This window comes from Lissotriton helveticus, chromosome 6, assembly GCF_964261635.1.
Source record: "Lissotriton helveticus chromosome 6, aLisHel1.1, whole genome shotgun sequence".
Taxonomy (NCBI): domain Eukaryota; kingdom Metazoa; phylum Chordata; class Amphibia; order Caudata; family Salamandridae; genus Lissotriton; species Lissotriton helveticus.
Window position 1 is genome coordinate 314,020,813 of NC_136067.1, and position 24,395 is coordinate 314,045,207.

The 24,395-nt window shown below is 49.6% G+C and overlaps 1 protein-coding gene across 1 annotated transcript in view; it reads right to left on the minus strand.

The window, feature by feature from the left end:
- GEN1 (GEN1 structure-specific endonuclease) overlaps nucleotides 1–24,395 on the minus strand; it is a 367,902-nt gene that overhangs the window by 83,569 nt on the left and 259,938 nt on the right. The window contains exons 11-12 of the mRNA XM_078647757.1: nucleotides 19,256–19,386; nucleotides 3,898–3,959 (exon numbers count right to left, since the gene is read on the minus strand). Of these exons, the coding sequence (XP_078503883.1) occupies nucleotides 3,898–3,959; nucleotides 19,256–19,386 (193 nt within the window). The remainder of the gene's footprint in view (nucleotides 1–3,897; nucleotides 3,960–19,255; nucleotides 19,387–24,395) is intronic.

Here is a 24,395-nt window from a genome sequence, read left to right on the forward strand (position 1 = left end):
TACCCAAAGTAAATATTATATACAGAGATCTAAGAAATGGCGGGTTAATTTGGTCCATGAAAGTTTCAAACCTTGGCTCAGATTTGTGATGCAGTAAAAAGTCAGCTAGACTGCCACTGCTGGTGCTTTCCAATACCCTCCTCCATTCGTTAATCCAGAAAGCATCTTTGATGCCCTTTACAGAGGAAGCAAAGATGCCCTCTGGAGATTGCCAGAGATAAGAGGCCCCCAATGCAGAAATGGATTGCTTGATATAGCTTAATCACTGCAGGGTATTGACAAACCTGGGGAATAGAAGGATGTCCTTCAGTTCATTCCTGAAGCATTCCAGTTCGGGAACTAACCATAATCTCAGCCAGTATAAAATTGGTTTTAGTCTCGCTGTGGCATTGATTGGTAGAACATTTAGGTTCACTCTAAAAAACAGCCCGGGGAGTGCCTTGGGGTTGTCAAAGTGCTGTTCGCAAAAACCTGTCTTCAGCAACACCCAGCGAATTGACATTACTATAGCCCCATAGTTCAGAGCCATAGATAGCCGCAGCCACGGCTTGGGCTCTCCAAATTTCCAGTAGTGAGGACAATGGGTGAAAATATGTATTCTTAGCAAGATTCACTGTGTCATTAGCCCTATGGTTAAGAAGTAACCCACTCTTGACGGCCTGGCTGTTTCATCAGCTGGTGTTGGACAGGTTTATGCCCAGGTAGTCGAAGTCAGAGACTCTCTCCAGATTAGATTCCCCCTAATCTAACTGTTCCTCGGAATGGTTTGTGGGGATGAATAGCCTTACATTTTGTTTTGTCAGCATTATCGCTAGCCCGTTGGTAGTGCAAAACAATGTAATCTTTCTAACAATAGTTCCAAACTTTTAGGGATTTTTGACACCAGAAGGGTGTTGTCGCCCAATAACAATTAACATCACCCAGGACCGGGGAATCCTTTAAGCACCCTTTTAGGAATTCGAAACAACTATTGTTTAAAAGTAGAAAGCGTGTTGGAGCAAGGACGTATTCTTACCTTACACCCTTGTCTACTGGGATACAGTTTGTTAATTCACCCTCTGAGCCCCTCTTACTTGGGTATACTTTGTAGGGTGTAATCTCACAATAATTACCAGTAGCACGGGGATGCCCTTAAACTTCAAAGCAGCCCAAAGCTTGTCTCTATGGACAATATCAAAGGCAGCCTTGAGGTTCACAAATGCTACGTAAAGGCTCCCTCCAGTGATATCTACAGTTTCCAGCTCAGCATTAAGAACCTAAAAACCTGATCTACGGTGCTTATTTTTGGGTGGAAGCCTGCCTGAAAAGGGGACAAAATATTATTGTTCTCCAGCCATATGTTCAATTGGCTCAGAACTTGGTTGCAAAGGATCTTCTGGGCTATATCTATCAGGCTTATTTGCTGGTAGTTTGCCGGGACCAATCTCACGCCTTTCTTGTATATGGGAACTATTATTGCTACCTTTTAGGAATCTGGGATAGGTGCACCTGCCACAACAGAGTTGCAGATGCGGTTTAAGTATGGTGCCCAGATTTCAGGTACAGATTTAAACAGATCCCCAGGAATTTTGTCTGGCCCAAGAGCCTTTACAGTTGTCAGTTTGAGGATAGTCTGTTGTGTTTTCCCCAGGGTAAATACCAGAATATCATTTGCGGGTTCTTGCCATGGCCAAGATTAATTTCGTCCCATGCTGGGTTGGTCTTCGGACAACAGCTCCTGGGCAGACAAGTCCCACTCTGTATAAATGAGTTTACCCTTACTATGGCGGGATTGGAAGTGGGCTATCCAGTCCATGAAAAGAATATTAGTTTTGTGATGCATTATACTCTATTTACTTTCATAGCTAAATATATGCCAGAAGGTGGCTTGATTTTTAGCCGAATGGCTTCTAGGGCATCCTCCCATATTCGGGAATCCCAGGTTCTTTTGCTATTTTAGTGGGTTACTTTATACCTGGCCCCTGCTTCCTGGATTAATGATTTTTCGCCATTTTTTATGGATTTAACAAAGGAGGTTTTTGCGTCACTACACTCTTTTTTATACCAAGAGTGATTGTTGGGATGATTGTGGTTGGTATTTCTTATGGTTTTGGTGAAACAAGTGTTCTTGAGAACAGTGAAACATCACCATGGAGTTCTAATACATCCATGGGGCTAATGTGGTGATTACTTAGTAACATCAGAAAGGGCTCTAAGTGAGTGTATATTTTACTTAAGGCATCAGGGTTTGAAACAATACCATACCATCCCATCTGATGTTTCTCCTATTGTTAGTGACAGCCAAAGCCCCTATGGCCAAGTTTTTGGCCGGGTTTGCTGGAACGAGGTTGTCCTTGAGAGTTTGGAGCAGGGGAAAGTGATTGCTTTCATATCTGTTATCAACCCTCATGTCAATCAGTGCAAGCCAGTAACATAGATCTAAGAAAAAGTAATAGATGTTGCTTCTGTAAGGACCCTTTGTAAAAGTGGGCTGCCTCTTTAGATCTGAATGGTTAAATCCATTACATGTTCTTAATTGAGAGGGAGAGATCTACCAATTGTAGAGCAACCTTGGACTAGTTGGAATCCAGGGTCCTTTTTAATACACCCATAGGGTAGGCCCTAAACAACCCATGGGGGAGGGTACATTGTATTTAAACGGTGGACAAGTACTTTTAAGTTTTACATGTCCTGGTAGTGAAAAACTCACACTTTTATTTTTCACTACTGGGAAGCCCACCCCTCACATAGCATAACATTGGGTTACATTATTACATTTAATAAGTGTTAACGTTTGTTTGGAAACAGGTGTAAAGATCATGTTTGGTGTCAAAGGAGATGTAATTTAAAATCCTCTTTAATAGTAAAGTCAGAATTTAAATTATACTTCTGAAAATGCCACTTCATAATCATTTGGTGCTTCTAGGCTGTTTCCTGGGTCACGTGACTAGGCGGAGTTGGCTTTTGAGTATTGCTCCCCACACAATAGGGGGACTGTGTGCTGGCAGGATGGGGGGCTCTGCTCTGCACTTCAAAGCAGCTGCCCCAGCCCTCACACAAATAACTTTACATTAGCCATTTGTGCCGCAGACATCCTGGGACCAAGGCATGAAAGCAGGTTGGCCATAATCCAAGGTGGACGCTTTGATCTTTAAGGTGCTATTTTTTTTATGTTTCACTTTAAGAATTCATTTTTATTGTGTGTTGTGTTTCACCTTTATTACTTTACACATTGCCTCTAAGTTAAGCTTGACTGCTGTTGTGCCAGGCTATCGCTAAGCATGTGTTAATTTAGAGACTTTTTGTGCTTCATACTGACATGGATTGTGGCTTTTGCTGGAGTAGGGTATCATCCCCCTCAACCAATAACCCAATTTCTCACACCTACCATAAAAAGTTAACTGCACTGTCTTTCTTTTTGGGAACCTTAAAGATAGTGTTTGTGCTGGCTGAAGACTAGAAAAGTGTTTAAACATCTTTGAGTGCCACTAATACGATAAATATCCCAAGGATGTTTGGAGCTTACTTACCCTAAATGATCGAGGAAGCTGAATTAACATAATAAATAAGGTGAAAGTCTGAAGAGAAGGCGTTACAGTTACCCCAGAAAATAATATTTTGCAGGCCTAAGCAAAAGTGTTCATGAACCTTATTGAAGGATTGATAACAACTTAAGTTGTTAAAAATGGAGGTATAGTGGGAGGGTGGATGGCGAGCAAGAGCTTGAGGGTTTATTTTGTAATGTTTAGATGATGTTGTTTTACATAGTGCAAAACCTCAATAAAATCTATTCTATTCTAACGTAGCTAAAAGATCAAGCGCAACAATGTAAAAGTGATTGATTATGAAATATATTTTACTATTGGAATAAAATTAATCATTAATAAAACCGGATATGCAAAATACAAAATTACAAACCTGGCTTTTCCCACTGTATTTCAAAACAAGGTATGCCATTTCTTACTCGCATCTTCACAATCCTGTAGCAAAAAATATACATATTAGCTTGATTTTTTAAAGAAATGCCTTTTAATGGCTTCTAAACACTAAAACATGCATCATGCCATCTTTGATTGGGAGGAATGTGTGCAAGTCATAAGTATAAGCTTTGCCCAGGTAGATCAGTTGCAAAATGTAGGAATACATTTTTATAAATTGAATTCAACATGGTTTAATTATTTACGAAAAAGAGATTGTTTGACATGGAAGTCAGTCCAAGAGCCAATATCCAAAGATTTGTGTTTCCAGGATACATGTAGCAGGCAATGTGGATACTTTGCAGAAGAAATCCATTGGGATACGAGGTTGGAAAGTGACAAATACTGTTTTGGCTCCGAGTGCATGCATGTTGATGCAGTCTTGAAGAGGAAGACCAACAATTTTACAACATTCTGATATACAAGAAGACTGCAAGGTGCAATTGACCGCAGAGGTCAACTTGTCAAGAATGGACCCTCCGTAGATAAAGAAAAGCCAGATGGATGAAAAGGCATTTGTTTACTTCTGGGCTTCTCCTGACATCCAAACAATGCAAGGAATTCTCTGCATCTGGAGCCTGATGCAATAAAAACGCAAGGAGTAAAATTATGTAATCAATATTGAATGAATGAGGAGTACAGGGGAGCTCCTTTTGTTTATAAACAAGAGTAGAAGACACAATGTAGCCTGTAACTGCTTCACTCTGCAGGAGGTAACCACATCAAACAAAACAATGTTCTAAGTAGTAATTTGGCATTACTTGTCAAACTGCTTACAAGCCAAGACTCAAAGCATAAAGTTGTAATCTTACACAGGATGATGCCTTCAAACTAGAAGGAAATGAAGACATTTCATAATAAGGTTTTAGAAGGAAAACCTTAATCAAGCAAATTCGTATAGACCCTTCCCTTTTTACCTCATTATACCAAGAATGTTTCCTTTTATATGTCAGACATGGGCAGATGTGAACCAAAGTTGCAATGAGAGTCACCTAATATGTCAAGGACTACTGCCACATCTTAGCCACTTAGTATTGTATAGAATCTCTGTAGACCTCCTCCTAGAAGCTTGTAGAAAACCCAGGTTGTCATTAGAAACCCTCAAATGTCAATAATCTAAGATCTCAGCAACTAGCCAGCAAAGCTAAAAGATAGAGTGAAATGGAAAGCCCTAGTCACTTTTGCTGGAACAGCAGACTGGTTGTCCAGATGTTGAAAAGGGCCCTCAATGGCTAGATTAATTAGGTCAGAGAACTAACAGCAGTTTGTTCATAGATGGTTTAGTGAATCACAGAGCATCCAGTGGGGACACAAAACTTCAAGATAGATCTAGGGATCGGAGGAAGCATGAAGAGGTGTACAGAAACTCAGGTTTGGGATAACCTACCAGAATAATTTAACAGCTGTTTTAATATTTATAATAAATTAAAGCGGCGACAACATCTAGAGACAACTCGGTTGTGGCCATGTGGGACAAGGCTGGAGCGACGGCGCCTACTGAGGGTCTTCGCAGGCTTCTGAGGACTCGCTGCCAGTGACCCAGGCCTTCATGGCCTCCTTCATGTCTGAGCTCAAGACGGAGATAGGTTCCCTACGCTCCGAGGTGCATTCTTGCGTCAAGGAACTACGGAAGGAGGGCACTGATCTGGGAGACCGGGTAGACGGGCTTGAGAAAATAGTGGATGCACGCACGGCAGACCAGGAGCAACTGTGGCAACGCCTTGCGGCGCTGGAGGAACAAAACATAGAGCTCCAAGTCAAGCAGGAGGACCTTGAAAATAGAAGCTGTCGGAACAATCTCCGCATTCGGGGGTTCCTCTCGAAGCGGAAGGAAAGGACATTATGACCTATGTGGCACAACTCCTCCACAAGGTCTGGGGAGATGTGGCCGCCTCTCCGCCGGCTTTGGACAAAGGTCCATCGGGTGTCTGGGCCCGCGGGGAGGCCAGCCTCCTCCCGGTCATTCTGACACGAGTGCAATTCTTTACTGAGAAGGAGGCTATCCTGAAGGCTGCAAGAGACAAACCAGATCTTAGTTATGACGGCCACAAAATCCAAATCTTTCAAGACTTGGGGCCCAACACCCTGCGCAGAAGGAGGGCTTTCAGGCTGGTGACGGAGAAGCTGCGGGCCCTCAACATCCCTTACCAATGGGGCCATCTATTCGCCCTCATCTTCCACTGGGAGGATAAACGCAGAGTAGTAAGGTCCTTTCGGGAAGCGGTGCAACTTCTTAAGCTACCGGAGTCGCTGGAGCATAGCCCCTCTCGTCCACGGCGTCAGGAGAGAGTCCCAGCTCGACCGGCTTGGACCACAGTGCAACGCCGCCGCCGCTCCCCCCCGCTGGATGAAAGGTCCGCCTCACAGGCTAAACAAGGCATCATAGCACACATCCGATCCCTTGAAGGGGAGCGCGAGGGATCACCGCCGCATCCGACCACCCCGTGACCTGGTGCTTAACGATGAAATGCGCCTCAATGACCGCGCCACTGCGAAAGATGCCCCTGGTACCCTGGGTCTGTCGCAAATGACCGGATGTCTACCTGAACTCTGCAAAGCTGACATGCTCCTACTCCATACATAGGATGGAGTGCTAGACTTTAGGTTTATTCGTTAAATGGACTTTAGCAACGCTACAGGGACTAACAACAAGCCCCTCCCCATGAAATCACTAAACGTCCTCTGCTGTTCCTGTGACTTCCACGCCGGGGACTCTACCACGTTAAAGAGACTTATGAGATGCCCTTCCTCATACGGCCACCAAAGTCCTCTGTGACCCGCAGGGACTCTGGGCCGGAAATGCTCCTTGGTGGCATCCTTGTGGCCGTCCCGTTCACGAGTTATGCAAATCATGACTGAACGTAAGCACAATACACTCCAGCTCCTATTTGGGCGGTGGGGGTGCTGGGGCTCCGGGGTTCTTAGCTCCTGTGATTCCTGTCGATACCCCCTAACTCTCCCCTAGGGAGTGACATCTCTGAGTGAGTGTGAACCCTTGGGTAGAGGATGCCCTGTGACTGGGACAGTATGCTGTGGCCCTGTTGGCCTCTGTTGACCTCTCTTGTTGAAAGGCCTGCTTGGCCGCCTATGGAACTTCTATTCCCTTCCTCCCTTTTTCTCTCCTTTCTGGCTTTCTTTCTTCTCTCTCTTCCCCTTCTTGTGTGCGACTGGGTGGGGACCGAGCGGCTACAATCTCCTGGGCAGATGGGGAAGGGGGGAGCTGCCCCTATATCCTTTCCCTCACAATGGTGGGAGTGGGAAGCGTGGGTGAACCCTGATTACTGCACGATATGGCTGTGAACATCCCCAGACCTTTAAAAGTCCTGACGCTTAACGTTAAGGGCTTAAACTCCCCCAACAAGCGTAGGCAGGTATGGCGCTACCTTCTCCAGCAATGCCCTGATATCATATTCTTTCAGGAAACCCACTTGCTCCAGGCAGACACGAAGCGCATGTCACATCCCAAGTATCCTCTTCAGTTTTGGGCTGCTGCTGACACTAAAACAGCGGGGGTGGCCACATTGTGCAGGGCTGGCTTCAGGCGGGGGGGACACAAAGCCCTTTCGGGGTGGAGATGGGCGTTTTCTTAAAGTCAAGGTGCACATGGGGAGGCGTCAGTTTACCCTATATAACATATACGCGCCCAATCAGATGCAGGACAGGTACCTCCAGACGCTTCTGCAGGAACAGATTCCATGTGGTGACCCGTCCTTGATACTGGGAGGGGACTTCAATCTAGTCTGGGATCCGGACATGGATCGTAGCGATGCCTCATTCAGCGGCACCGGAGCTATGTCCTCTGCGTTACGCACGCAGATTGAGGAGTTGGGGTTAATTGATGCGTGGCGCTACCACTGCCCGGGGCTGAGGGACTATTCATTTTACTTCCATGCCCACCGGTCTTATTCCCGCATAGATTTCTTGTTTACTTCACTTGATCTGGTACGGGATACACTGGGGGCCTCCATATCGGATATATCGCTCATGTCGAGCTGCTCTTACAGGACCCGACCGCATGCCCCACCCGAGAGACACGTTGGTATATACCGCCGAGCATCCTTCGAGACGCCGCGGATGTTGAAAGCATTAGGGAGGCCATAGATTCTTACTTTATTTGCAATGACATCCCGGAGACGCCCTTCCCTGTGATATGGGATGCCTTCAAGGCCACGATCCGGGGTCACATCACCTCCCTAACGATAGCGCAGAGGCGTGAAGCCTGCAAGTTGGAAGCTGACCTTACGAAGGACATTAAAAGTGCTGAGATACAGGATCGGGAACGTCCGACACTGGTGTCGAGAGGGAGGTTGGCTAACCTCAGGGGACAGCTTAGGCTTCTACGCACCAACAAGGCGGAACACTCTCTGCTGGCACTGCAGCAGAGATATTTTGAGGGAGGAGTCAAGGTGGGGCGCCTGCTGGCGGGGAGATTGAGAGCACGTGCAGCTAAGGCCCACATAGCAAATGTCCAGCTTCCGGACGGGTCCAGGGCTGTCTCGGAGAGGGGTAAACAAGAAGCCTTCATGGGCTATTACACCGCCCTGTTCCGGAAGGAGGCCGTCTCGGCAGACGCAATTGCGGCTGCCCTTGACAACTATGAAGGGACGCCGCTGCCTCCGGTGTGTGCGGCGGAGCTGGAGGACTCCATAACCGAAGAGGAAGTCACGGTGGCAATTAGAGATCTCCCCTTGGGAAAAATGCCGGGACCAGACTGCCTACCCTTGTCTTTTTTATCGCACATTCCAGTCCCAGCTTAGACCTTACCTTCTGAGACTGTTCAACTCTTTTACAGACAACGCGCAGCGTTCGCGCCCAATTCGCGCCGAAGGTGCGCCAAAGGTAAGCCCGTCTACGCCCGTCCGCGACTGGACCGCGCCCAGCGCCATACCCTCTGTCCCTCGCGCTGCCCAGCCCTCCCGCACTACCTACGATGCCACCACCCTCCTAGCCCTCAACCCCGGCCGTTCCCCCAACTGCGTCCAAGCCGCCCCCGGACACACCCATGGACCTTTCTCATGCCACTCCTTCAAATTCATCGGTACCGTCACCAACTCCGCTACGATCACACCTCAGATTCCCGACACCAACCACCTACAATGCATCCTTCTCAACACCCGATCGGTCCACAGGCACGCCATTGACCTATGGAATCTACTAGACACCATCTCTCCAGACGTCGCCTTCCTAACAGAAACATGGATGAACGCTTCCTCCGCCCCAGACATCACCATTGCCATCCCTGAAGAATATAAGATCACACGCAAGGACCGTACCGGCCACACAGGAGGAGGAATCGCTATCGTCCATAAAAAATCTATCCACATCTCAACCAGCTCTGACGTCAATCTCGCCAACTCTGAACACCTTCACTTCCAGATCCACATCGACCCCAAGACCACACTCAGAGGCACCCTCCTCTACAGACCACCAGGACCCCGCGCAAAATTCAGTGAAGACATCACGGACTTCATCACTCCACACGCGCTCCCCTCCAAAGATTACATCCTTCTGGGAGACCTCAACTTTCACCTTGAAAAGAACAACGACCGCAACACCACCACCCTCTTGGACAACCTCGCCAACCTCTGACTTAAACAACTGGTCACTTCCCCCACCCACATCGCAGGTCACACACTCGACCCTATCTTCACCTCCAGCAATCACGTCTCCTTCAGCCACACTACGGATCTCCTCTGGACTGACCACAGCTGCGTTCACTTCACCTACAACAAGCCGAAACCCATCAACCACCCCCAACCAACTCTGCAAAGAAACTGGAACAAAATCACCATCGACCAGATCTCCTCATCGCTCCTTCTAAACACCCCAGCCCACTCTTCTAACCCAGACCAAGCCGCCACCAACTTCACCCTATGGTTATCCAACAGCGCCGACATCCTAGCACCACTGAAAAAACGTCAAAGCAAACCTGGCAGCAAGAAGGCCTCATGGTTCAACGATGATCTTAAGAAGTCCAAGAAACTCTGCCGCTCCCTTGAAAAGGCCTGGAAAAAAGACCCAACCACTAGCACCAAGGACGCCTTCAAAAACGCCACCCGCACACACCACCAACTAATCCGAAAGGCCAAGAAAACAGCATTCAAGGATCGACTAGACAACAACGCCCACAACAGCAAGGAACTTTTCAACATCGTCAAGGAATTTACCAATCCCTCGGCCAACTCCAACGACATCACCCCCTCTCAAACCCTCTGCGACTCCCTGGCTTTATTCTTCCACAACAAAATTGCAGACATCCACAACAGCTTCGACAACCAACCCGGAGACCAACCCACCCAACCATATGCTGAACATTCTCCCCCCTTGAACACCCTTAACGACTGGAACCCAATCTCCACTGAGGACACCATCCGCCTGATGAACTCCATCCACTCAGGATCCCCCACAGACCCATGTCCTCACCACATCTTCAACAAAGCAGACTCCGTCATAGCACCGCACCTCCGAGACGTCATCAACTGCTCCTTCAACTCCGCCACCTTCCCGGAAAGCTGGAAACACGCTGAACTCACCGCCCTTCTGAAAAAACCCACAGCTGACCCTACCGAACTCAAAAATTACCGCCCCATCTCGCTCCTTCCTTTCCCGGCCAAAGTCATCGAGAAAGCTGTCAACAACCAGCTCGCCGCCTTCCTCGAAGCCAACAAATCCCTAGACTCCTCACAGTCTGGCTTCCGAGCAAAACACAGCACTGAGACCGCCCTCATCGCAGCAACAGACGACATTCGAACTCTACTGGACAATGGAGACACAGTCGCCCTCATCCTCCTCGACCTCTCTGCAGCCTTCGACACAGTCTGCCACAGCACCCTTTTACAACGCCTCAGAAACATCGGAATACAAGGAAAAGCACTTGAATGGATCACCTCGTTCCTCACCGGAAGAACCCAGAGAGTCCGCCTTCCACCATTCAAGTCCGAGGCCACTGAAGTCATCTGTGGCGTACCACAAGGATCCTCACTCAGTCCCACCCTCTTCAACGTATACATGAGCCCCCTCGCGGCCATCGCCCGCCAACACAACCTCAACATCATCTCTTACGCGGATGACACTCAACTGATCCTTTCTCTCACCAATGACCCCAGCACCGCCAAAACTAACCTACACGAAGGAATGAAAGAAGTTGCCGAATGGATGAAACACAGCCGTCTGAAACTGAACTCAGATAAAACAGAAGTCCTCATCTTAGGTACATCCCCCTCTGCATGGGACGACTCTTGGTGGCCGGAAGCCCTTGGAAAAGCACCCATCCCGACAGACCACGCACGGAACCTAGGCGTTATCCTGGATTCTTCACTTTCAATGAACAGACAAGTCAGCGCCGTCTCCTCATCCTGCTTCAACATCCTTCGCATGCTCAAAAAAACATTTCGCTGGATCCCCACCGAAACCAGAAAAACAGTCACCCATGCTCTGGTCACGAGCCGACTGGACTACGGAAACACCCTCTACGCAGGTACTACCGCTAAACTCCAGAAAAACTCCAACGAATCCAAAACGCCTCAGCCAGGATCATATTAGACATCCCGCGTAACGAACACATCTCTGGTCACCTGAAAAACCTCCACTGGCTACCCGTCAATAAGAGGATCACTTTCCGACTGCTAACCCACGCACACAAATCACTCTACGATATCGGACCAGAATGCCTCAACTCACGACTGTCCTTCTACACCCCCTCCCGCCGTCTACGTTCTTCCAGCCAAGCCCTCGCCACTGTACCTCGCATCAACAAGACCACCATGGGAGGTAGATCCTTCTCATACCTGGCAGCTAAAACATGGAACTCACTCCCCACTTACCTTCGCCTTACCCAGAACCACCTAGCATTCAGAAAGCAACTTAAAACGTGGATATTTGACAAGTATTCCTCCTCCCCTCCCTAAGCGCCTTGAGACCCTCTGGGTATGTAGTGCGCTATATAAATTCTTTGACTTGACTTGACTTGACTTGACAATGAGGGACCGTCCCCCGACATGGGTATGGCGGAGATTGCGTTGATACCGAAACCTGGGAAGGATCCCGCGCTATGTGCATCTTATCGCCCTATAGCTTTATTGAATTCTGACCTTAAAATATACACCAAACTCCTAGCAAAGCGCCTAGACCCTTATATGCCGGGGCTTGTGGACTCTGACCAGGCCGGGTTCATCCGTGACCAACAGGGAGCGGATAACATGCGCAAGCTTGCACATCTCGTGGGGAAGGTGCATCACTGGAAAATCCCGGCCTGCCTCCTATCGCTGGATGCGGAGAAGGCATTTGACTGGGTGGACTGGACCTTCCTCAGGGCGGTACTCCACAAATTTGGTCTGGGCCCGAAGATGATTACAAGGATCATGGCCCCGTATGTACGGCCACAGGCCAAGATCCGGGTCAATGACCACCTAACACCATCGCTGCCAATCCACAGGGGCACCAGACAGGGGTGTCCCCTCTCACCCCTGCTGTTTGCTCTCGCAGTAGAGCCCCTTGCGGAGATGATCCGCCGAGAGCCGGACATCCATGGAGTCGTACATAGCGGGCGAAACAATAAGGTGGCATTGTTTGCGGACGACCTGATACTTACTCTTACGCGTCCACGGGAGTCGCTTCTGGCCCTGCATAGGGTGCTCTGTCTCTATGAGAGGGCCTCTGGCCTCAAGATCAACCATGACAAGTCTTGGGTCCTTAATCTTACCATACCGAAAGAGGAGATACCCTCTTTGAAAGATGCGGCGCCCTACCAGTGGGCCGAACATCATATCCGATATCTGGGTCTTCTTCTGACCCCCTCTTTGGACGCATGGTCATCGGTGAATTGGCGGGAATGCCGAAAAGCGGTCCTAGAGGACCTGCGCAGGTGGAAGCCCCTGATGTTGTCGTGGTTGGGTAGACTTAACGCTGTCAAGATGTCGATCCTTCCCAAAATCCTGTATGTGTTTCAATGTCTTCCCACCCCGATCCCGCTTCACTGTATACGGAGTTTACAACGCGAACTCACGTCAATCAATCAATCAATCAATCATGCCATTTGTATAGCGCACTACTCACCCGGGAGGGTCTCAAGGCGCTTGGGGGGAGGGGTATGCTACTGCTCGAACAGCCAGGTCTTGAGTTGTTTCCTGAAGGCGAGATGGTCCTGGGTCAGCCGAAGGTGGATGGGGAGGGAGTTCAAAGTCTTGGCAGCCAGGTAAGAAAAGGATCTTCCTCCGGCGGTGGCTCTTCGGATGCGTGGTACTGCTGCGAGGGCGAGGCTGGTGGACCGTAGCTGGCGGGTGGGCGTGTAGAAGGTCAGGCGGTCGTTGAGGTACTTGGGGCCCAGGTCGTGGAGAGACTTGTGTGCGTGGGTGAGGAGCCGGAACGTGATCCTCTTGTCGACGGGGAGCCAGTGCAGGTTCCTCAGGTGGCTGGAGATGTGGCTGCGTCGGGGGACATCCAGGATGAGTCGGGCGGAGGCGTTCTGGATGCGCTGGAGTCTTTTCTGTAGCTTGGCTGTGGTTCCGGCGTAGAGGGCGTTTCCGTAGTCCAGTCGGCTGGTGACGAGTGCCTGGGTGACAGTCTTCCTGGTCTCGGTCGGGATCCAGCGGAAGATCTTGCGAAGCATACGCAGGGTGTTGAAGCACGATGAGGAGACGGCGTTGACTTGTCTGGTCATCGAGAGGGAGGGGTCCAGGATGAAGCCCAGGTTGCGTGCGTGGTCGGTTGGCTTGGGTGCGGTGCCCAGGGCTGGGGGCCACCAGGAGTCGTCCCAGGCGGAGGGCGAAGATCCCAGGATGAGGACTTCCGTCTTGTCCAAGTTCAGTTTCAGGCGGCTGTCCTTCATCCACTCGGCGACGTCTTTCATCCCTTCATGTAGGCAGGTTCTGGCGGTGTCGGGGTCTCTGGTAAGAGAGAGGATCAGCTGGGTGTCGTCGGCGTAAGAGATGATGTTGAGGTTGTGCTGGCGTGCGATGGCTGCGAGAGGTTTCATGTAGATGTTGAAGAGGGTGGGGCTGAGTGAAGATCCTTGCGGGACGCCGCAGATGACTTCGGTGGCCTCGGAGCGAAACGGGGGGAGGCGGACTCTTTGTGTTCTTCCGGCGAGGAACGAGATGATCCACTCCAGTGCCTTCTCTTGGATACCGATGTTGCTGAGGCGCTGGACTAGGGTGCGGTGGCAGACCGTGTCGAACGCAGCGGAGAGGTCCAGGAGGATGAGGGCCACTGTTTCCCCCTTGTCGAGCAGGGTCCGGATGTCGTCGGTGGCTGCGATGAGGGCGTTCTCTGTGCTGTGGTTGGCTCTGAAGCCGGACTGCGAGGGGTCGAGGGATCCGTTCGTCTCGAGGAAGGCGGTCAGCTGTCTGTTGACGATCTTCTCGATGACTTTAGCAGGAAAAGGGAGGAGCGAGATGGGGCGGAAGTTTTTGAGATCGGTGGGGTCCGCTGTAGGTTTCTTCAGGAGGGCGCTGATCTCGGCGTGCTTCCAGCTCTCCGGGAAGGTGGCGGTGTTGAAGGAGGCGTTGATGATGTTCCGGAGTTGGGGTGCGATGGTGGAGTCGGCCATGTTGAAGACGTGGTGTGGGCAGGGGTCGGTCGGTGATCCGGAGTGGATGGTGTTCATTGTGCGGGCTGTGTCTTCGGTGGTCACCGTGGTCCAGAGTGGCGGTGGGGGGCGTTGGTTCGACGGTTGGGTGCGTGGGTGGGGCGCCGAAGCTGTTGTGGATGTCGGCGATCTTGCGGTGGAAGAACGAGGCGAGGGAGTCGCAGAGGTCTTGTGACGGAGTGATGTCGTTGGTGCCGGTGCTGGGGTTGGAGAACTCCTTGACGATAGTGAAGAGCTCTTTGCTGTCGTGGGCGTTGTTGTCCAGTCGTTCCTTCAGGGATTTCTTCTTGGTGGTGCGGATGAGCTGGTGGTGCTTGCGGGTAGCGTGTTTGAGGGCGGTCATGTTGTCGGTGGTCCGGTCGAGGAGCCAGGCTTTCTCGAGGGTGCGGCAGGTCTTCTATGAGTCCTTGAGGTCGTCGGTGAACCAGGATGCCTTCTTGCTTCTGGGTCTGCTGGGAGGGTTCTTTAGTGGCGCGAGGTCGTCGGCGCAGGCGGTCAGCCACTGTGTGAAGTTGCGGGCTGCTTCGTTGGGGTCCGTTGTGTTGGCGGGTGGGCTCTGGCTGAGGGAGGTGGTGAGCTGGTCTGCGGTGATCTTGCTCCAATTCCTGTGAGGTACCTGTTGCGGGTGGTGGTGGGTCGTGGATCTTTTGAAGCTGAAGTGGACGCAGCTGTGGTCGGTCCAGTAGAGTCCGGTGGCGTGGCTGAAGGTGATGTACTTGCTGGAAGAGAAGACGGGATCAAGCGTGTGGCCGGCGTAGTGGGTGGGGGTGTTGACCAGTTGCTTGAGTCCGAGGTTGGCGAGGTTTTCCAGCAGGGCGGTGGTGTTGCGGTCCTTGTTGTTCTCCAGGTGGAAGTTGAGGTCCCCGAGGAGGATGTAGTCAGTGGAGGGGAGGGCGTGCGGGCTGATGAAGTCTGTGATGTCTTTGCTGAATTGTGTGCGTGGTCCCGGGGGTCTGTAGACGAGGGTGCCTCTGAGGGTCGTCTTAGGGTCGGTGTGAATCTGGAAGTGGAGATGTTCGGCTGCGGCGAAGGAGTCGTTGGCGTCGGTCGTGATGCCGATGGTGTTCCTGTGGACGATGGCGATGCCACCTCCGGTCTGGTTGATGCGGTCCCTCCTGATGATCTTGTACCCGTCCGGGATGGCGATGGCGATGTCGGGTGCAGAGGAGGCGTTCATCCAGGTTTCCGTGAGGAAGGCGACGTCCGGTGATGTAGCGTCGAGGAGGTTCCAGAGTTCCACGGCGTGTCTGTGGACGGAGCGGGTGTTGATCAGGATGCACTTGAGGTGGTTGCTGCTGGTGTTTGTCTTGACGGATGCGGGGCAGGTTCGTAGGCAAGTGAACTTGCAGGTGCAGCAGGTGATGGGTCCGTGGGTGCATCTCGGGGTGGCTCGGCAGCAGGCGTGGGTCCGGCCGGCATTGAGTCCGTTGAGAGTGGCGGCGTCGTAGGTCAGTCGGGTCGTCTTGCCTCGGCGGGGAGGGCCAGGGGTCCTGGCGCTGGTCGCGGGCCAGGCGCGGACGGGCGCAGACGGGCTTTCCTTTGGCGCACCTTCGGCGCTCAATCGGCGCTCCCGCTGCGCGCATCCGCTGCGCGGTCGCTCTGGGGGCGTCATAAGTAAGGAGCCGGGAGGGAGGAGCAGCTGGGTGGCGGAGCGGGGTGGCGAATGGAATCACAGGGGGGCGGGGCCGCAGGGAGGCAGTGGCGGGAATTCCAAGAAGCAGTGGGCAATTCCCAGGAGCAGCGGGAAATTCACCAGGAGCAGCGGGCAGCGAGCGAAGGAATCTGCAGGCAGGAGGCGGCAAAGGCAGGCAGGAGCGGCAGCAGTGAGTGGGGCGACCAAGCCCTGTGGAGGGCTGAGCCTTCATATGGGGCGGAAAATGGTCCAGCTTCTCACAGAAGATCCTCATGGCACCACGGGATGGGGGGGGTCTAGCCTGCCCCGACCTAGTGCACTATTACTGGGCCTCCCACCTGCGCTTTGTGGTGGAGTGGGCAGCGCGAGAGAGCGAGAAAGGGTGGTTACACATGGACCGAGCAGTAACAGGGCGCACTATCTGGGACCTAGCGTGGTTACACCGGACAGCCCGCTCCAAAGGCGCCTATATAGCAGTGCCTACGAGGACAGTCTTAGACATTTGGGACAGCGTAGCCGTGTCCAAGGGACTCACCACGTTTCCGTCTCCGCATACCCCCATAGTGGGGAACCTGCACTTCCCACCGCCGCATCAATCTCGAGCATTTGATAAATGGACGCAATGAGACTACAGGGTGATCTACGATCTTTATGACGGGGGCACACTCAAATCCTTTGACCACTGTCGGGAGGAGTTCCGCGTACCGTCAGAGGCAAGACTGCAATATGCACAGCTGCGACATTGGGTCTCTGAAGGGACAATGTGCCAGGAAGCCACACGAGATTTCACCCCTTTCGAAAAGTTGGCGCGCTCCCTTGGGGGATTAAAGAGGCTGACCTCTCATATCTATCACATCCTGCAACACCCGCTGACTGTGCCCTCCCGCCCATACCAGCGCCAGTGGCAGCTGGCGGTGGACGCGGACATTGAACCTTTGCAGTGGGACAGGCTCTGGAGGGATATCCCCAAGATATACCGGAGCATCCCGCAAAGGGAAAATGCCTACAAACTCCTGACCCAATGGTACTATACGCCCCTACGGCTCCATAAGATGTTCCCCACGGTTTCCCCTAAGTGCTGGAGGTGTCAGTCTGCATCCGGGGATTTCATCCATATATGGTGGGCGTGCCCGATCCTGACCGTCTTTTGGAAGGAGGTTCTCAGCCACATTAGGGTGGTGCTGGGGTTCCCCCTACCTGAAACCGTGAGCACAATTCTACTTGGTATTAGACCTGCCACCCTCAAGGCACTCACCCGCAGCGATTGAATTCTGACGCTCCAAATGCTGGGGGTGGCCAAGCAGCTTGTAGCCCGATACTGGAAATGACCCGAAGCTCCACCCATAGCAGCCTGGTTTGTACAGATTTGGCACGTTCTAGCGATGGAACTTCTAACAGCGCGACTGCATGCGCGCGACACGCATTTTGGGGTGGACTGGCGGCCCCTAGTGCTCTACCTCTGCTCAATTGAACACGGGCGCCACATGCCTACCAAGCTCAGAACCATGCGCCTCTTTGACGACACCGTCGTCCCTTCAGACTCCAACAGGCTCCTCCCCTAGGCATCTTACACGACACTGGAGATACATGGGACGTTTCCTCCCTGCTGGCCCCCCTCCATGACGCATCCACGCCCCGTCCTCACTGTCCCTTCTCTATCTCTCATCTCTCCTATTTCTCTTTCACCTTCTTCTCTCCTCCTCTCTGTCTTCGACCTCTCTACATGATCGCTGAGCCCCGTTGGGCCGCCCTTAAGTGTTGGGCTAGTTGCCCGTTAGTCCATTCCCAATGGCTCTGTGATTTGGGTTACCTATATGCCACATCGATACCATAGCTGATTTCATGCCACGCGGCGGCCCAGTTGGGGTTGTAGGCAAGGCGCTGTGTAAATCTGTTTCTGTGCGCAAAACCTATGACCTGAATGTCGTTTGCTTTCGCAGCCGTCCCGGATATGGGGTTGTAGGCTTATCGCTGTGTTTGTATGGCCCTGATATGGGTGCTAACTCTTAAAATAAAAACAGACTTGGGGAAAAAAAAATTGCGTTCCTATTTGGCCGGCTGTCTTGGGCCGATTAGCCAGACATGCGCATATTAAAAGTTCTCAAACCCAGCTGTCTTAGATAGCTAGGCTAGAGAACGTGCAGGCCTCCAGCGCTCTAAGGAGTGCTGGGAGAGCCCACTCTATCCAATCCTGGTGCTGCTTTTATGCTGTTAAAGTAGCACCAGGATTGGGTAGTTCATGTTCCTGCTTTAGAGCTTGCTGTGAAAACACCAGAAGGAGGACATCGCGCTGCAACTCACCAAGGTAGGCCTATTAAAAAAAAAAATGTGCGCCACACCACACTCGGTACAAGGCAGCCGCCATTGTAGTTAGGTTGTCATTAAATCTTTCTGCCATCGAATTAAGTCACTCAGTACATGCTTGTAGTGCATCAATTTCAGAATTCTATGTTCAAGTCAAAACCTCCTGTGATTCTGGGCAAATCACTTAATCTCCCCGTGCCTAAAATGAATGTGTGTCCGTCCTCATGTAACGTAACTGGTGCTATGTAAAGCGCTCTGATACCTGATTCGGTTCGGGTCTAGTTCGCGCTATATAAAACTCTGCAAAAAAAAAAATAAAGTCGTTTAAAAATAAAACAGTTTGTGGCAAGGGCTTCCATTGCTTTTGGTTTAAGTTTTACTCTTCTGGAACAGCCAACACCTAGTAGGTGTAATAGAATTTGTTTTACACTGTCAGGATTCTTTTGTAGCAAGGCACTTCTCCCTTATTTTGCTGCAATAATCCTTTTTAAACTATTTAGACAGCAATCAAATACTTTTTAAATGCATTTCTTACTATTCACTATTTTAGGTTTAGGTTTTAGAAAGGAAGAAATACTGATTTTCACTGCTTTTCTAAATACTTGTACCAGCCTGGACTTAAATCATACAGGCCATGCCTGGGAAAAAAGGCCAGGTGGTACACCTACCTGTACCACAGGCTAGAGGGGGTGGCACAGGGATGTGTAGGTAGCGCCAATGCGTACATTGAATTAACTCTCAGGAAGTCCTCGAGCTAATGTAATGTAATGAAGTTACCTTGTCGCCTGCAGCTGCCTCGGATCCACCCTGCCTGCAGCTCGCTCCGTCATGTCGTAGTACGTCATCAGCACGAACACCTTCTCGCAGGAATAGTGCCTTTGCCACTCCATTCTGTTGTAAGCAAAGTTCTGTTGGAGGGAAAAATCAAAGTAACATACTCAAGGACAGTGAGTTCTTGATGGGGAAAGCAGCAAATCAGGAAACAAATAATAAAGCATGGGTATTAATGTGTTTTGTTTACACTTCATAATGAATGTCCTGTGAAGTACAGTTTACGATTTTACTCTGTTATCTTTGTGCATATGACAATCAAGTACCCCCGTCTTAGTTACTAGACGCTATAGGTAAAAATAATACCATCAATTTAGTATATTAAATACGGAATACTTACTTTTTAAATCGATAAATACTCACAAAAATTGATTTTTTAAAACACCAAATTAAAATACCAGATATACAATACCCCAAAATGTGTTTAAAACTGCATCCAAGGTGACAACCAAGTGGTTGCAGAGCAAATGAAAAGGGGGGGCCCTCGGCCCCCCCGCACGCATGGCGGCGCGGCGACCGTCGCCCCCCCCTTTTCCCCCTTTGTTGTCACTCGGCGGTGGGGGCGTGCCCTGGGGGCGCGACCCACCGCCGATTGGCCGGCGGCCTCCCTGACCCGGATCCAAGGTAGAAGGTCCGGGTCAGGGGGGGCGGGCTAAAGGAGGGGCCGCCTGGCCCCTCGGGAATAAAGAGGTGGGGAGCGCCCAGGAGACCCCCTTGTCCCTGGACGCTCCCTCGCTGAACGGTGTGCCCCGCGCTCGGGGCTTCTTTGTTCTCCCACCCACCATCCCCTGGAACAAAGTCTTGTAGCAGTTCTTATGTCTGGTTGACTGGTAAGTTTTGAAGGTACTGTCCACATGTCTCACAGGGTAGTAAAAATGGAATTGTTGGTATATTTTGTTGATGCTTTTGTTTAGGAATTTTTCCCCTTTTTAGCAAACCATGTGTGAAATGAATTGTATTTGATGCCAAGTGTCTTTAGGCCTTTTTTCCCTTTGTAGCTATACGTTGATACTGTTATTTATTAGCCAGTGTAGCTGTCCTTTAGAATTTTTCCCATAGGTCGTCGTATTTATTAGGTATGGGGCATGCGGTAAGGTCATTATCGGTGAGCACATATTTGGGGTCTGAGGGGGCGGGCATCATCCTATGGAGGTTCCCGCCCAGGGGGAGGGGCCTGCGGGCCACTCCCAGAACTCCAGGGGCAAGGTAATGGATGCTGCAAAGCAAAGGAGCGCGGGTAGGAGTAGTTCACGCTTTCCTTAGGCTGGTAGCCACCCCGCGCGCGTGGACTCATGACGCCACCGGCGCAGAGTAAGGGCCCTCCTTCAGTGGGTAAATGGAGTTCTGGGCGTAGATCGGGCAAGTCCCGTGGTAACACTGCGCATGCGCACGTCTCAGGGGGAGGCGCAGCTTGTAGGACCTGACACCGGTAGTGACCCTGCCATATGGCCAGAAATGTACAAAAATCAAGATGAGGATGTTTAGTCTCGGTTAGGAAACAACATGTATTAGAGTTTTTGTTAAGGTCAGGCTCTCAAACTTGTTGAAGAATTATGTATCTAAATGTCCTGCTGATTTTTGTATAAATTGTTGATGATGCAATTAAAAAACCTTTTTTAATTTCATACTTTAATAAATACGGCCGGGCGACTAGCGCCCGCCTTCCAAAAAGTAAAGATGTCTTGTGTCCACGTTCCTGGGTGTTGGGTGCCGGATTGGGGGGGGAGGCGGCAGCTAGTCGCTGACCATGCGAGAATCTATGTGGTAAGATGAGGGAAATACACTATTTTACATCCAAAGAATCATTTGTGGTAGCTGTTTACTACACTAATTTTGTATTACCAACTCATGGGATCCTTGTGCCATCTTGTGGTAATAGTAGGACGTGCATACGCTTCTAAAAACTAAACTAAAGTGATGCCCAGCTCATACAGCACATGCAAGCTGAGTGAATCATGTTTACGAGTGCGTATTAAAGTTGGTTACTTTCGTAGAATGCTACATCTTGGATGTTTGCACCGACAGCTGTGTTTGTCCCGAGGGCGGGAGGAGCCATGTAGGTCAGTGTGCATGTAAGTGATCATGCTGGGGTTGAACAAGAGCATAAGGTAAGGGAAGGGAGGGAGGGAGGGTTGTGTTCAATCTAAAACTTAATGATGTGAGTAACCAAGCAAAGTTGTGAACGTAAGTTTATAATACTGATGGTTTTAAATGTTATGAACAGATTTCCTTGGGGCAGAGAATGATATACAGCAGTTAGCGAGGGAGGGTATAGACTGCCAGTTTTGACAAGACTCAGGTCATAATGAACTCACCCTTTAATCCCTATTAGGTGTCCTGATGGGAAACAGTGGGCGTAGATGTACCCGGCCCACATCTGGGATAAGATAGAAAGTCACTATTCATTTTAATACTGATGGATTCATTTTCAAAATGACTAGAACTAGAAGTAGAAGAGATAGTTGATGCAGATACTATTGTAAAGTTTTTGCTTCTGCCAGAAGCTGTACAAGGAACCAGTAGCCACAATAAAATTGAATTGTATGACATCTGCCATTTTTGACGATCAATGGGTGACACTGCAGGGATGTCCATTGTCCCTCTTGCTGTTCGCCCTCTATATAGAGACATATATAAGGCATTTGATGCTCACTGGAGGGATCTCACTTGTATGCCTTAATGGCATGGTACTTAAGGTTACTGGATATGCCGACGATATTGCAGTCTTTTCTGCTAACCCTGGAGAAGCTATTACACACATTACACAAGAGGCAGAGTTATTCGGCTCCTTTTCGGGTTATAAGTTGAACTTGGCTAAAACTCATACAATTGTCCATTCTCAATCAGATGCCTTGCCTTCAGCATTAGGGGTCACACAAACAGCAACTTATCGCGGGGTCTGTCTTAGTAGCCAGATCAACGATATTGTAACTTTGAACTACAAACCTCTCCTGAAGACAGTATCGGCTAAACTGCGCAGTTGGCATCGACTCCCGCTAAATGTTTATATTTTTTCCGCTCAATACCATTGCGGGTGCCTTGGTCCTTTTTTAATAAATTAGATAGTGTTATAGGCAGCTTTATTTGGGCTTACAGGCATACTAGAAGGTCTCTCAAATCTATGAAACTACTACATGTACGTGGGGGCTTGAAGGTCCCAGATTTTAAGCTTTATTTCTGGGCTTCTTTTGTCGGACGATTCACGGCTTGTTTTGCGGGCTGGACGCGGACCCTGCCTTCCTGAGTTATCAGTTAGCTTGCCGCTCATCGGTCGGGTTCATGCTGTATAAAACTTCTGATCCCAACTACTACAAACGTGTGACGTTAAAGGTAGTTAAAGACATTAGCCAAATAGGCAAGATATCCGTCAGCAATATTCGCTCCCTATACTACATCAATACACATGGTGTTATGGGGTAATCCTATGCTGCCCATTATATTTCAGGATCTCATTGGGAATGATTGGCAATGCAAGGGCATTACCCGGTTGGGTCAATTTTATGATGGACGGGTTCTGTTCGTTTGCTGCGCTTAAAGACGAGTTTGGCATGGTGCACAATACGTTTTTTAAAGTATTTGCAGGTTAGGGCCTTTTTTGTACAAGGCAAAATGGTATTATCAATGCCGAACTCATTGGGTATATTGTCCGGCATATATACGTATTTTGTCCGAGGGGCCAATGGTCTATCCTATCAACAATTTTTGGCTAGTGCCAGTGACGATAGCTTACTGATCGCGGCTAAATTAGCAGAGGAAATACAAGAACCCATGGTGGTATTAGATCGAGGGGTAACATCGGTTAATCTAAAGTATGCAGCAGCATCGGATTGTATACATGCTGTATTATACACCAGAGATTATATCTAAGTGGGCCTCTCAATCTTCTGAAAAGTCATTCTGTCCATAGTGTCAAGTGTATGCTGCAGACCTCAGTCATATGTTCGTCCAAGGTTAAATAGGTTTTGGAGTGGGGTCTCAAGTATTCTTAGTTCACTTCTTGGCCCAAACTATCAACTTACGGAGAAAGAAATTTTTCTTGGGATCAAAAGTGAGGCGGCTAGCTACGTTAACTTGTTGGCTACTATTATTATAGCATGTGCCCGGCTCTGTGAAACCAGAGTCTGGATTGATAACACCAGTCCTAGTGTTAATGAGTTCTGGGTCTTACTTAGACAGACATATGAGATGGAACTCGCCTTGGCCAAAGCTAGAGGGCTGCTCTCTTTGCTTAAATTCAACTGGATTTGGACTGGTCTTCAATGGGGGTAATGAGGCACTGTCCAGAGAAAAAAAAAAATATATATATATATATATATTTTTTTTTTATTATGCTATGTTACGGCTATATGTCAGATCCTTCGTTAAAAGAAAGGGAGAGGGGAAGAACCCCCCACAGCCCCCCACTTTTATTTTGCTCTCTAAATTGTGACTAGGATTGTCTTTTCCAACATCTGATTTAATTGGTCCCTCTTTTACTGGACTTCTGTATAAGTCCCAAAAAAAACTACAGAGTTATGTATTGTTTACACTTCTATAGTATTCATATAATGTATGTTTTACTTTTGGCTAAATAAAAAAGCAACGTTTTTGCAAAGTATTTTCCAGAGAGAAGGCATCCCAAAGAGAATCATTCGTTTTCAGACAGAGAATGTCGGTAAATTTTTTAATGTAATAGCACAGCACATAAAACTACTTCTAAGCAGTGTTATAATGAGTGGCCTCCTGTGAGGGGCCACGTACTGCCACTTACCTCTGCTGCTAATAATTTAACTAAGCAGTATTCATGAAAACACACTTTCATGTTTTCATACACACTGCCGGTGCGCATGTAAACCCGTCTGGCCTTGTCTCCAGGCTCCTGATGACAGGAAGAAGAGTGGGACTGAGGCATAATTTAGCTAGAGTGTTGTTTAAAAGACATATGTGAATATCTATCTGGATTTTACATGTGAGGGGTGTAGTTCAACCACAATACCCTCACACATGCGCAACCCATTTCATTTAGCAAACATACTGCACATGCCTCAGTGGCTGTGAAGGTGCACAATAGTGCAAACCTGCGGCCAATGAGGAGCCACACAGAGCA